General features: G+C 35.0%; 1 protein-coding gene across 6 annotated transcripts in view; it reads left to right on the top strand.

Moving 5' to 3' along the window:
• Positions 1–13973, top strand: part of magi3a (membrane associated guanylate kinase, WW and PDZ domain containing 3a) — a 261327-nt gene extending 247354 nt beyond the window's left edge. For 4 of the 6 annotated variants that reach the window (NM_001365194.2, NM_001365193.2, XM_087305884.1 and 1 more), the window contains 3 exon segments: positions 3405–3542; positions 3786–3924; positions 11848–13973. In NM_001365194.2, the coding sequence (NP_001352123.2) occupies positions 3405–3542; positions 3786–3924; positions 11848–12557 (987 nt within the window). In that variant the 3' untranslated portion in view covers positions 12558–13973. 6 annotated transcript variants of the gene reach the window in all.
• The last annotated feature ends 1599 nt before the right edge of the window (positions 13974–15572 follow it).

Below are 15572 nucleotides of genomic sequence, written 5' to 3'. Positions count from 1 at the left end.
TCTGTCTGTCTGTCTGTCTGTCTGTCTGTCTGTCTGTCTGTCTGTCTGTCTGTCTGTCTGTCTGTCTGTCTGTCTGTCTGTCTGTCTTTTCGTCCGTCCGTCCGTCCTTCAGTGTTTCAATCAATTAATCAATTAATCAATCAATCCATCCATCCATCCATCCATCCATCCATCCATCCATCTATATTCTTCTGACTTTGACTATTTTTGGTGTTTGGTAATTATTAAATTAGTTAATATATATTTTACTTTTCTAATCTAACTGTTATTTTGTGTTTATGTTTGATTTATACTTTTCAAGACAAATTGGCAAAATTATTAGCCCTCCTGTAAAATTGTAATTATTTTTAATTATGTAACAGAGCTAGGACATTTTTCATTGTAATCTCTATATTATTCTTAACAATATTATATTTATTTTTATTAATGAAAGTACTTTTCGTTAGATATAATTATATAGAAATAAAACATTATATAAAAAATTATGTAAAATAAATAATATTTAATATAATTAATATTTATATATTTTAAATAAAATTTATATAAGAAAAAATATTTAATAAATAGAAATAATATGTATTATTGATTTTTTTACAAACCACTTTTGTGTTTGTATAATAGTATTATACATAATATTATACATACACAAAAGTGAATTGTAGAAAAATAAATAAAAATAAATCAATAATATTTATTATTTTTATTAATGAATTTTTTTTTACTAAAAATCAAACCTCTTTTGTACATTGACTTGCCTTATAAACTTAACCTGTCTAGTTAACCTAAATAATTAACTGTTTAAGCCTTTAAGTTGCACTAAGCTGAATGCTAGTATTTTGGTATATAACTAGTAAAATATAAAACAATTAGTTATTAGAAAGGAGTTATTAAAACTGTATTGTTTAAAAATGCGTTCAGCAGAACTTGAGAAATATTTGAAAGAAATAAAACAATAATTAAGTCTTCAGCTATATGTAATTGAATAGTGAGGGCTTGAGACTTATATTCACAAAGTCCATGTTTATGTGACTCGTTTATTCCCAAATATTTTATTTCCAAACTTGACACCGATGATATTTCAAAACAATTATGCATGTACATTACAGTTTAAAGTTTGGGATAAGTGAGCTATTTCCAATACTTTTTATTCCTAAATTATGCATAATTTTTTTCTGAGAATTGTTCATCAGCAGTTCTCGGAGTGATAATTTGTGTTATGCATGCAGTAATGGAGTTCACAGATTACTGTTATGCAACTGGCTTCATTTTTATGCAGGCCACATGTTTTTGGGAAGATTAAATTACATTTAAAACTGAGACGGAAGCATTTGTTACCTGAAGGTTTCATACTATGGTAACTTCACGAGCAATGAAACGGAGCAAATGTTTGAGAAATAAATCACAGATAATAATGGCAGGAGCCGAGCTGTGCAAATTAAGTGTGCTTTTTCATTAGCGCTGACAGCTGTGTAGAACAGAATGCTGGGATATATTTGCTGAAAACAGGAAATCAAGAAAGCACTCATTTGCTGAGCTTATGGCAAGGTTATGGGGTGAAATGTTTTCACAATATTTTTGCAGTCAGCTGAATAAATTTATTGTAATGCTTGAATAAGCAATGCACTGTAAAAAGCAATTAGTTGACTTTAAAAAAAAAAAAAGAGTGTAAACTTTAATTATGTAGTAAATAAACTGTGTGCATAATTATAAAAGTCTATAGGTTTACTGACTTTTTAATGTAAAATTAACTTATAGGTTTTTAGACAACGGGTTTACTCACTTTTTAAATAAAGTAATGCATCGCTTTTTACAGTGGAGACATTTTTATATATATTTAATTTATTTGTTTTATCATTTTTTGAGAGCATCATGGCGGCTCAGTGGTTAGAAACTGTTGCCTCACAGCAAAAAGGTCACTGGTTTGAGTATGTTTGCATGTTCTCCTTGTGTTTGTGTGGGTTTCCTCCGGGTCCCACAGTCAAGTGGCCACAGCTCTGCAGATTTTAGCTCCAACTACCTCCAAATCACACCTGCTTAATAGCCTCTAGTTGAACTGCTTGATCGGTTGGATCAGCTGTGTTTGATTAGGGTTGGAGCAAAACTGTGCAGAGCTGCGGTCCTTCTGGAATTGAGTTTAAGACTCAATAGTGAAATGGGTAAGCTAAATTGTCTGTAGTGTATGGGTGTTTCCCAATACTGGGTTGCAGCTGGAAGGGCATCTACTGCATAAAACATATGCAGGAATAGTTGGCGGTATTTTCCGGTGTAGCAACCGCTGAAATAGAGATGAAGGAGAATGAATGAATGAATATGAATAATTTTCATTGCCGCTATTGTTGGTAGAGTAAGCAAGTTTTTACGCGTAAAAGTCAGAGTCCGTAGGCAAAATAGATGCAAATAAAAACATCTTTATTTTCCAATCAACAGAATTCCTTCATCGGTATACCTTCATCTATATTACACACTACTCTCATTACCTTATGTTACGGTCAAAAACTGTGTGCTTCCTACCAACCTCTCTTCCTTAATGCAATGAAGCCACCTACAGACATACTCAAAGCCAAAAGAGTTTTTTGAGAATTTCTTTTAACATTCCATAAATCATCAAATACAGCAAACAGCCTGGAAAGAAACACATTTTATATGGCAAACCATGCATGAACAAATCCCTCTGAGCAAACCTTGTCAAAATAGATATGATTAAAAGTGTGAAGTCTGCTGAGAAAAAAGGATACAAAATTTCCAAAAGAAACTTGGATACAAAATTTATGTTGCACTGGTACATTTTTAGGAATATCCAATAATGCATTGCAAGTCAAAATGATTTATTTTTCTTTTATGCCTATGATCATAAGAAAATTCAGTTAAGATGTTCTATGATAATATTTTGTAAACTATATATACCTAAACATCATGTTTTATTATTAATGTACATTGCTAAAAACTTTATCTGAACAACTTTAAAGGTGCTTTTCTCAATGTTTAGATTTTTTTTTTGCCCCCTCGGATTTCAGATATTGAAATAGTTGTATCTCTTCCAAATAATGTAATATTAATATCAAACAAATCTTACATAAATAGAAAGCTTATTTATTCATCTTTTTGTTGGTGTATAAAGCTCAGAAAACTGATTGTTATAAGAGTATAAGTTTTGTAATCCTGAGTCACATAGTATGTATTGTTAATGAAATTTACAGACACAAACTAATAATAGGAAGCACTTACGCGTGTATTTTGGAGGATTTCTTTGCATTAGACAAAACTTTCCCAAAACAAATATCAAAATTGACAAGTGTATGAAAATGCATCTTGCCTTAACTAAACATTTTAAGTTTTTAAACTTTAAAACTGTTGTAAACAAACTTCTCTGTCTGTCTGTGTGCATGTGTGTCTGTGGTTTTTAGGGCTGTTATCCAGTGGAGTTGGAAAGAGGACAGAGAGGCTTTGGCTTCAGTCTGCGAGGAGGAAAGGAGTATAACATGGGGCTCTTCATCCTCAGACTCGCTGAAGACGGTCCAGCACTGAAAGACGGAAGAATACATGTGAGTTTACACCACAATCACACACATTAGCAGGACAGATTCTCTCACATTTATTCATGACAAAAGTCCTGCAATAAAAAACTGCATCATGATTTACATATTCAATATCATTCAATTGTCAGTTATCATCATAATGTCAGTTTTTGTATTGTTTACTAACACAAATTATGATATTATTTTGTTAGACAAAAGAAATGAAGTTTTTGATGATGACTAGAAATGTGTGTTTGTGTAATGTCTCAGGTGGGAGATCAGATCGTGGAGATCAACGGTGAACCCACACAGGGCATCACACACACACGGGCCATCGAGCTCATCCAGGCCGGAGGAAATAAAGTCCTGCTGCTTCTAAGGCCTGGATTGGGCCTGGTGCCTGACCACAGTAAGTTTGTTTAACAAACGCGCACACACACACCTACACACACACACACACACACCACAGAGTACATGCGTACGAGCTGAAAAAAAAATCCAACACACCTCTTAAGATACTGAGACTGAAATGCCGTTCCAAAGCACATCTGTACGTTTGTTCGGAAGAGCTCATTTAAATTCTGTCTGCTTCACAAACCAAGAAAAATCAGTTTCCTGAAGCTTGAAGGTTTTCTTCAGAGACACAAATGCTTTTCTGAAGATGCCTGTGTGTTTTCAGCTGCCGTTTCAACAGCCTTTGAAAATGCATTGTGATGGATACCTTTTTCACAGGCTTTATGCTTCAAAATGTTCTTCCAAAATAGACTCAAATAGAGTATAACCAGCGCCTAAACATTCCGCCAGTCGATGATGCCTTGAGAAAATTCACCTGCTATGAACATTTATTTACCATCCATAAAGCATGGCAGCAATAAACAGGTAAAACTAATTGGAGAAACACAACTAATTGTCAAAATTATTCTAATTTTTAATAATAATATTTTAAAAGCTAATATGAATAACTCAAGACAAAATTAGACAAAAAAAACAAAAATTATATAAACAAAACAGATATGTAAATACTATTATTATTCTATAATAAGGCAGGACTAAAAAGTTGTTTTTAGTTTTTCTTTGCTTTTAAATGTTAAACCATAAAGCTTTTATTTGCCACTTTTGAAATGCTACCCTTTTATTTGCTACCCTTTAAAAACAGATTCATAAATGTTTATGAATTATAAATTATAAGATTTAAGTTGTATCATTTATCAATTTAAATTTATTTAAGTCTCATTTGAAGGATGTTAAATTTTGTAATGCACATTATAAACACAAACTCACAGCACTTGTAAATATGGAGGTCATGTGAGTCATTTAATGCCAACAGACTCTGAAATATTAAAAACGCTTATAATAGGCTGAATAATTTTTAATTAAAGCCTGCTTCCACATTTGCTTCCACCTTAGAATTAAAGTCATTCTCTGATAATGTCAGTTCGACAGCTTGGGTGAAATATAATAAGCCACGCCCCTCCAGTCATTAGTTTGCTGAAAGTGAAATGCTGTGTTCACACTAGACATGGATGAAGCATCAAGCGTGGGTGATTCACAAGTTACGTCAATGCAAAGACTCGAATAGACATCCTGCGGCACAACTCGTACGAAGGACGCGATTCGAAGTAGGCAATTGAACGTTTTGCACGTTTGACGCACTTAACGCGTGAATTGCATGATTCGCTCAAGTTGGATCTAAACTTTATTGATGATTAGCGCTTCGTTAACCAGTTAGGAGCTTGCTCTAGTATGTGTGTGATTATGACGTAATGCCTGTTGTTGGTGTCCTGAGGGACCAGAGGGGCTTGTCTCCTGTTGACATCAGACAGCAACTCATCTAACAGGGCTTGTTGAACTGTTTCTGAACTGCACTGTTGAAAGCTTCCATCATCCAGGTACATTTTCTGGAGAAGTTGATGAAGTGAGTGCACTTCTCAAAGAATCTAGTGGACTCAGACACCAGCAGCGAACGAATCTATGCTGTTTTCATGTGCCTTCCTAAAGCACATGAAGTACAGCTACTCTCTCAGTAAAACCCATGTTAGCCATTTAGCAATAAAGCTAGAGACAGAAGCCCTGTTCATGACGCAAATCTGCGTTTATTGTGACTTTGGCTCATTAATAAAGCAAATTTGACAAGCGAATGAAGCAAATAAACTCAAAATGTTCACGCGTCTATTTATGCACAAATAGCGTAATTTATTCATGCATGCCACATCTGGTGTGAACACAGCAAAAGATGTGAAAGGAGAAGCAGGAAAATAAAGCCGCCCCCTACTCAATATTCCATCATATTATAATAAAAGTCTGCAACTTTCAGTTCTTCCAGGCTTTAAAAACATAGTTTGTTGATAAAATAATTTCATCTTCATGCTTATATAGTCTAAACATTGCCTGCATATTGATCAACACTACTTTGGGGGAAAAAAAAGCGTTTTAAAAAAACTGATTGAACTTTAAATTTTGAACTGTGTAAATGTGGTATGTGGGGTCATATGCATGTTATGTCAGATTTTCCAATCCTCATGCATTGCATCTCTCAAATGCTTGTCACTCTTGCTTCTGTCTGTGTTCTCTGTCTCTCTGTCTGGCCTTCTCTTCTTGGTTTAGGTCTGAACTCTTCCTCCTCCTCCACACTGTGCTTCCACATGAAACCAGAGCATCACTAAAGGCTTCTCTGCTTTTCTTTGGTCTGTCCCTAAATCTCTCTGGTAAACACTGCGTTTCTCCTCTCTGCTGCTTCTGTGCGTGTGCAGTTCTACCTTTGTTTTATCCTCCTTTTGCTTTGAAACGAACTTTTGCTTTTGAAGGTCACTAAAGATAATGAAAAGGTCTGGTTCAAGTTTTGCAGAAGTTTTCAAGATCATATGTTGCTATATATATATGTGTGTGTGTGTGCGTGCGTGCGTGTGTGTGTTAATAAATGGCCATTTGTCATCCTCTAAATTTTATTGACATGAAGTTTTGCTCACAAAGGATATGACGTCTATTATTTCTGAACTCAAAAGCAAAACATTCTATTCAAACTGAAAATAGAACAATTAAAGATAGTTCATACACAAATAAATCCTGTAGTAGTATGCCAAAACCAAAAATAAAAAGTGGTTTCAAACTTAGATGTGCTTTTTTTTCCTGTTAAAGATAATTGGAAGAATGTTGATGACTAGTTATTGACATCCAAAAACAATAATGGAATGCACTGGCCACTAGTTACAAGCATTCTTCAAAATATCTTATTATATGTTAAACAGAAAAAAAGGAAGTCGGACAGGTTTGGGACTAGTGGATGGTGATTGAATGATGACATTTCTTGCCAATAATCAGATGATCAGAAGTCACTTTATTGACCTTATTCTTCACGTATGTTATGTACGTGTTATGTATGCATGAACAGACACACTTGCTTGTAAAGCAAGTAGTTGGACCGTTTTCAGTCGTTTATTATTTCTAGTCATTTCTCCCATATATAGGTTGCAGAAGTTCAAAAACGAGTGCACTTACTCTTCACAGAATAATGGCAATAACAACGATCAGATACATTTCTGTGAACAGATTCAGATGGGTAGGTTCAATGAGTTGGTTCAATTAATCATATCTGTGGTTCGCTTATACCATTTCAAACAGCTGGTTAAGCTATAAAAAGCTGCAGTATCCAAATAATACACTATATAAATGTATGTTGCTGATTATTAGCTTTTATTTTTTCACTTTTTTTTCCCTCTTTCTAATTCACACATAGACATTGAGATATTTATAGTCCACAACAGTATAAAGAATTGACAAGGATCACAACAACAGTGAGGAATTCCAAAAATTGGCACCAATTGCAAACAGTTTGCATTCAAACAGCCCTAATGACATTTTATATTTTGGGCTAAAGGAAAGGTGCTTTTGGAAAAAAAAAACTCTTGAAAATTCTCTGTTTGTTTGGATTTAGTAGGTATGAGTTTCAGCACAGTCACTACGGTGTACGTATTTCCTAATTCTATGAGGTATTGATAACATTTGCTCCAAATTTCAAGCAAAAACATGATAATTTAGAGCTTTTCTTGTGAAAACAAAAATATATATTATAATGATGGATTAAAAAATGTATTCCATCTAATAGCACTTTCTTCACCCCTTCTGAAATTAAAATGTTGCTATTGTGTTGTCTGAAAATTTATAAATATCTAAAAACGTGACTTTTTATTATGTTATTATGAAACGTAAATATTACATTTTACTCTATAAATTAATATAGATTAATAAAGAACTGTTAGGCTTTTCTGTATATTAAACAAATTTTAGCAGCGATCCTGGTATATACATACACTACCTGACAAAGGTCTTGTAAACGATTCCATTTGTAAGAGCATCAAGTAATAACTTGACTTCTAGTTGATCATTTGGAAAAGTGTCAGAAGGCCGATTTTTCTAATGAATCATCTGTTCGACTGCAACCCAATCATCACAAATACTGCAGACCTATTGGAACCCACGTGGACCCAAGATTCTCACAGAAGTGAGTTAAATTTGGTGAAGGAAAAATCATGCTTTGGGGTTACATTCAGTATGTGGGTGTGCGAGAGATCTGCTGAGTGGTTGGCAACATCAACAGCCTGAGGTATCAAGACATTTGTGCTGCCCATTACATCACAAACCACAGAAGAGGGCAAATTCTTCAGCAGGATAGCGCTCCTTCTCATACTTTAGCCTCCACATCAAAGTTCCTGAAAGCAGAGAAGGTGAAGGTGCTCCAGGATTGGCCAGCCCAGCCACCAGATATAGACATTGTTGAGCATGTCTGGGTTAAGATGGAGAAGGCATTGAAGATGAATCAAGCGAATCCTAATGAACTCTGGGAGTCCTGCAAAAACGCTTTCTTTGCCATCCCAGATGACTTTTTTAATAAGTTATTTGAGTCATTGCAGAGATGTATGGATGCAGTCGTCCAAGCTCATGAGAGTCATACACAATATTCATTCTTTTTATATTCTATACTGTACATTATTTCTGTTATGTAACAAGACTTTAGTCTAAGCAAAGTCAAAAACTTAGAGGACTTTGCCTTTAATATTAACCACTTCTGATACAAAATGATCAACTATAAGTCAGGTTATTATTTGCTGTTCCTAAAACTTGGATAGGCGACATGATTTGTCAGGAAGTGTACATCAGTTAGGAGTTTTGCTCTGAAATGCATCCTGGGTAAATCATAGAGAGCACATGAGCTGCCAAATATATTTCTAGGCAGACAGTTAAATGACAAAAGAATTGAAAGCCATGTCAGGAGCACCAGCTTAGTTTAATTTTTGCTTCTTGTTGCCTGAAGTCTGATGGCGTGACATTTTATCTAGAGAGAAAATTGCAACTTTCCCATTTGGGCTCTGACTGGTTCTGGGAACTGCAGTTGATACGTGTCACTATATCTGGAGGCCAGAAGCCACTGAATACTGAAAACTCTGACAGTTTAATTGAGAATTTCTTTGCCGGGATGCATTTCAGAAGACGGGTTAATTATGCCTATCAGTGATATTCTGCACATTTACAAAATCCAATTCCTACTATGTAAATGTGCACTTCATCCTTTTTTCCCTACTATTAAAAAAAGATTTACACAAACTTACATTTATAGTGTTTTATAGATAAAATAGATTTACAATTGTGTGTAAAATTTTAAAAGCGCATTGCCTCAGATTAAATCACCAGCTAAATGCATTAATCTTTTTTTTTTTTTGTATTCTGTTATTAGACACTTTGCTAGATTAAATGAATCATTGCTGGTGTTTTTGCAGTTGAATCAAAATCCACAAACATTCTTTTGTGTGATCTTGCTTCCGCGCCACTGCAGGGTTGCCAGGTTCCAAAAAAAATTCCAGCCTAAGATTCAAAACCCTCCCCAGATTCATCCTCAAAATCAGATTCCCATAAATGGCTTTGAAATAAATGTATTGTAGTATGAGCATATTTAATTATATTTTTATTTTATTTATTTCTTAGTTACTCAATTTTGGTACTTTAAAATCAACTTTGTCTTTAATTTAATTGTAATTCAGATCAATATGGATAACCCTGCCTCTGCGTGATAAGATGACATAATCATAGTCATATTTAGGCTATTTATGTACCCATTTTTTCTGCAATACACATTATTTCAAAATGTATTTACACAATAATGATAGTAATGTTTAAAAAATGTGTGTGTATATATAAATATACATTATTTTGTAGATTCCAGTGTTATTATTTTAACTATTATTAGACCATAATAATGATTTTGTGGTTTTATGATCAATGTGCATTTAATCTACAATGCTGAACACATATAAACGTTGCCAAATACATAATGGATCTACCTTCATTTTTCTTTGGATAAACTTTCTGATGGCTATATTTTATTAGTTGAATATTATAGCATTATAGCACTACTTTATATAAGTGTAAACAAAGAGGACATTAAGGGGAGGAGAAAGAAGTGCACACAAGATTGATCTGTCCTTTACCTGTTACACTGCAAACTAGGGCTGCGCGATTAATCGAAAAGAAATTCGGTAGTCATGTACATCTTGTCAAGGATTAGTAGTAAAAAAATTTCCACCAAAAGCCAGAGGGCGCTTACACAGAATCTTCAAATACCTATGAAATCCTGGACATTTCAATAATGTTTGCTGAATTAAAAAAAGAGTTAACTGCTTTCATTGATACAGTATGACTAATACAACTACACAGAGCCATAGTTTGTTGAGAAGCTACGCAAACTCTTGTCTTTATTACAGAACAATTATCTCAATGCCATTATTGTTTGATTAAAATGAGTTTGATTTTAAAAGCGATGTTTGTGCATCTTATGAGTGAACTAAAACTGTGTACGAAATGCTGCTCCATCTGAAAGCATGTGCTGGAGGTTTACTACAAACTTTCTGGACAAAATACACATGAAAATCTTTTTTCGATTAATCCCTGTTTACACTAACAAGATTTAGTTTTAAAACCCATAAGTTTTGCTGCAGTAACTCCTTTCGTCCACACTACGCCTAAGTTTTTGGGTGCCGAAAACAGAGCTTTTTGAAAAAGCTGAAGAGGCCATTTTCATTTTAAAACACTGCTGCTCCATCTCAGTGTGGATGGGCAAAATGGAGACATCTGAAAATGAAGGTGTGGCTGCAGACATCTGATTGGGGCTTTTTCCTCAATATTATGTAGCCTATACAAAATCAGTCTCGTATCTTTTCCTTTTAACTTCAGACTTTGCAAGTTTGATATGGAAAACAAACTCCAGAGGACACGGATAAATCTTCAAAGGGAACAGTGTACTTTATAACTTCATTCACATCACCCTGGCTACGCTGTTTCACTTTCTTAACAATAAAATGAAAACATGATATAAGGAACTGCCTGTTTTCATTTTGATATTAGCAACTTAACAGACACTAAAAATGTTGAGGCGCCGTGTAGCTACATGTTTATATGAGCGTCATCTCCACTGTATGCATATGTAAAACAAAACAGAGCCTATAACATAACTGCATCCTTTCATTTTCATTGAAAATATGAAACATACCCTGTTTCTTTTAATGAACATCAGTTTTAATAATCAATAATGACCATTATAAATGTATAACGTACAATAAGTTTATAGAATATAGAAAATAAAGGCAAGCAATCAGTCAAATGTGTAAAATCATTGTATGTGGTTACATTAATTAATATATTAACTTATCTTTGCTGTCAGCCAAAACACATTATCTGAGAACAAGTAATGGATTCAAAAGAACAAAGTCGGGGAATATGTCATTAAATATAGACAACAAGATTAATTAAATATCACGTTTAACAAATATAGTGAGATTATATCAAGCACTAGATCCTTGATCGCTCATCACTGCAGTGCATGCCAGCGTGTGTGTGGTCATTTGGTGTGTTTTCAGCGGTATAGTGTGGACGAAGAGTTGTTCAGAAATGCTGGGTGAAACTCGAGTGTGAACGAAGATCATTTTCATTCTAAAACACCGCTTTAAAACTAAATTGTATTTGTGTAAATGGAGCCTGAGTTCACCTATAAAATAAGTTTAAATATATTTCTCCATTTGCTAAATCTCGATGTCATTATTGTCTGATTAATCAAATTTGGCTTAAAATAAAAATGTTGTGTGACTTCTCAGTACTACAGCTCTGTGTAGTAAATACTGCTCCATCCGAAAGCACGTGCTGGACGTGTACTAGAACCCACTTTACTGACCAAATGCATCGCCTTCAATTAATCTCCCAACCCTTCTTCAAACTGGGTTCATTAAGTTTTAATGTCCTTCTCCATTTCCTAAATCCTTAGAATTTTCCTGTGTTGAATTTGTTTCAGACATGCAAGATCTGATGACAGGTCCATCTGCAAACTCTCCAAGGTATTCTGCATCCAGTGAGCCCTCGACACCAGCATCTCCATCCTTCATTTCCCACTCACCTGCGGTCAGTCCCCCTCCAACCGAGGAGCTGCTCAACACCTCTTATGGGCAACTCCACCAACACTACAGAGACGCCAAACAGCAGACTCGAAAGATCGACCCGAGCATGCCTCGAGACACCAATGACAACTTGGCGATCCCCCGAAAACTGGACGGAAAAGAGCGCTCGCGAAGTCCAAAAAAGACTTACCCTGGTGAACACGAACCTCGATCCTCCAGCCCCAGGAAAACCAAGAAGGACAACATCAGACAGGAAATGCCTCAAAAGGCCATTGATGGATTGAGGTCTAGCTCTGGAAGGAGACACCAAGATGAGGACCCTGCGCAGAAGCAGGACAGGGCAATGGAGGTTTCCAGAGGAGACAGTGAGCGATACCAGAGGAACAAGACAGCAGAGCCTCAGAAACCTCACAACGAGAGCGGGACCATCAACCGGAAGGACCACAGAGGTTTGGACAGCCCTCGATGGGACGAAGACTCCAAGGCAGCACCTTCAGAGACTCCCCAGAATGGTGGCAACCCTTCGGCCAAGAAAGCCCCCATAACTCCAGGTCCCTGGAAAGTCCCAAGCTCCACCAGGGTTCAGCCTCCAGTGCATGGAGTCTGATGCGTCCATGTGAATCACTGTGCATTTTATTATTACGTTGTTGTTGTTGTTTTGTACGACTGTCGCCATCTCTCATGCCTCAGTTTTGTTTCGTGCCAATCGGACTGCAGCTACGAATTTGTCCCCGTCTCCTTGCTCCTTTGTCGATAACATGAAGGATGGCTGTTCTGTGAAGGTTTAAAGCAAATGTGTGTATGAATATGTATTAATTGTCCATCTTTTATTTGCCGCATGTCCTTACAACAACTTTTTCTAACGATGCAACAGTCCTAAAGATACTATAAATGGGGCGTTAATCGGTTTTGCGGTGAAAGACCAGAAACTTGTGGTTATTGTTTACTTCCTGTGTGTTTATGAAGACGCATATGTAATTTATTGAAATTAATATGACGATATAAGCATATATATGTATAGAGGTATAGCTATTTGTATCCATTCTGAGCCAGGTCACTTATTAGTGTTCCAGCTTGCCGATAACCTCTTTCGGCTTCCTAACAAACATATTTTTTCACAGTGCTATAGCTTTTACGGTTTATCTCGGTGGTGCGTTTGTGAGGTGTGTATGTCTGTGTGTGTGTGTGTGTGTGTGTGTGTGGGATCAAATGTTTGCTCGTTTAATTAGAAGGTGAAATGAGAACTGGGAGAATATCGGATATATTTTTGCATACTATCCAATCGAACATATATTTTTTCTTATTCTTTTTAGCACATTACTCTCGATCAAATGATTCCTACTGCATTGCTATCCCAATACTGGGACTTCTTGTTCATTTAAAGTGTCTTTGCGCATCTGTGTCTTTCAGATTGTCCTATTTAATGTCAAGATGCCGTCTTCTATTCAAGGGAAATGTAGCTCAGAATCAAGTACCAAATATTACAGATGCTATTCAATTTTAAAAGCCTCAAACAATTGGCACAAAGATTCAAACATAAATGCAAATATTTTTCATAACAGTATTTTTGTCCATAAGCAGGCGTTAATCAAACATTACACATGCTACAGTGCTTCTATGTTTTATCATAATAAAAATGTGAATATAATCGGGTTTATGATTGCTCCTCGATCATTATTCTCAACCCTTTTGTAGCTTGTTTCTCTAGCGCATCTCACACCATGAGGTTGTATGTATGATACTGTGGCCTTGCATTGCTTTATCTTACACAAAAAAGCCTTGTGGTCTCTACATTGTGGTAGTTGTAAATGTTTATAAAAAAAATACAATGTACAGCACCTGTATAAAATTTGCCTTTGTGAGGGGAAAAAACACGAGAAAAAGAAAAAAATCTATAAATCGCTCCATTATTTTTTTAAGTAATTGAGAGTATGAGCATATATAGAGAGAAAAAGGTTAAAGAAATGAATCTGGTCATGACCTTCTGTTCATGCACTGATGAATAAAGATTTACTGAAGAACATCTTTTTGTGCCTCTATGATTCAGTAAATTTATGATTTCATGTCATTAAACCTTTTTTTTTAAAGGGAATAATAATGTATATAGCTAAAAAAAAAAAAAAAAAAAAAAAAAACAGAATTCATTGTAGCAGTCAAATGTTTCTTTTTATCCTGAATGTTTTCCATATTAATTATTAAAACCAAATTACATATCAGGCATTGTGTAAATAATTAGCTTGTGTTTTGCTTAGTTGTGCATGTTGAATAGATGCAAAACTAGTATTTTAATTTCATTTTATTGTATTAGATATGGGGTGACATGATGGCTCTGTGGTTAGCACGATCGCCTTACAGCAAGAAGATTGCTGGCTCAAGCCCCAGCTGGGTCAAATGGCATTTCTGTGTGGAGTTCTCCCTGTGTTCACATGGGTTTCCTCCAGATGCTCCGGTTTCCTCCTTGTCCAAAGACATGCGCTATAGGTGAATTGAACAAGCTAAATTGGCTGTAGTAAATGCGAGTGTATGGGTGTTTCCCAGTGATGGGTTGCAGCTAGAAGGGCATCCGCTGTGAAAAACATGCTGGATTAGTTGGTAGTTCATTCCGCTGTATAGTGACCCCTGAATAATAACGGGACTAAACCGAATGACTAAATGTATTGGATCTGTGTCTTCTTTGCATTTATTAAGAATGACATAACAATGCTGTATCTATCAATATAGCAATGAAAACAACTGGAAAGAATGATAATGTTTCAAGAATTGTTTTATTATTGAATCATTACGCTCTACAGGCCCGTAGAAAGGGGGTTCGCTGACAAAGATGCAGAATTTGTCCTATACATAAGCTCATTTGTCTTATTTTGACTTGTTATACCATAAGTTATCAAAATAACTCATTGAAAAAGGCTTTAAGACCAAGCAGATTCTGATGCAAGTAAAGTCAAATTTCACTGTATTATTGTTATTAAGAAAACATTTTAAAAGTTACTTTTATTCTAAATGTCTAACCTTTTTATTGGTCATTTTTTCTTAAAAAAAAAAAAAAAAGTTGTGACGCACCAAAAGTGGTACATATTAATACTTATTAGGCTATTGTTGTTATCCAGAAATATTCAAATGTACTTTTTGTTTACAGGAAAAGCTAGACAAATTATGAAGACTTACATTATTATTATGATGTTTATTTTTTATTATTAAAATGGTCAAGTTCTGAGACAGAGGAAAGTTGAATGTGCTGGCCAGTTTGTTATTTGCCAAATAAATGACAATAGCTCAGTTTTAAATTTAAAACTTTAACAGACTGCTATTTACCCCCTAGTGATGTATCATGAACTAGCCTAAAAGTAATAGCCTCTTCATACTTCTTTATTCTAAATCATTAGAAAATTTTTGGTACATCAAAAAGTGTGCATATGGTGACCATCCGACAAGCTAATCCAGCTAAATACAGTGCTTAAAATGTCACTAAAATGCAGTATTTAAATTGCATAATTTAATAGAAAATGAGTTGGATAACTGCAAAAATGTCCACTTTTTTCAGAAAAAAAGGAAGCACCCCTTTCAATAGACTGGCTACACGACTGCTTTAAATAGTGATCAAATTCAATTGTGAAACAAATGA

Source organism: Danio rerio, chromosome 23 (assembly GCF_052040795.2).
Source record: "Danio rerio strain M-AB ecotype USA chromosome 23, GRCz13ab, whole genome shotgun sequence".
Lineage (NCBI taxonomy): Eukaryota > Metazoa > Chordata > Actinopteri > Cypriniformes > Danionidae > Danio > Danio rerio.
This window is presented reverse-complemented; position numbering and strand designations above follow the sequence as displayed.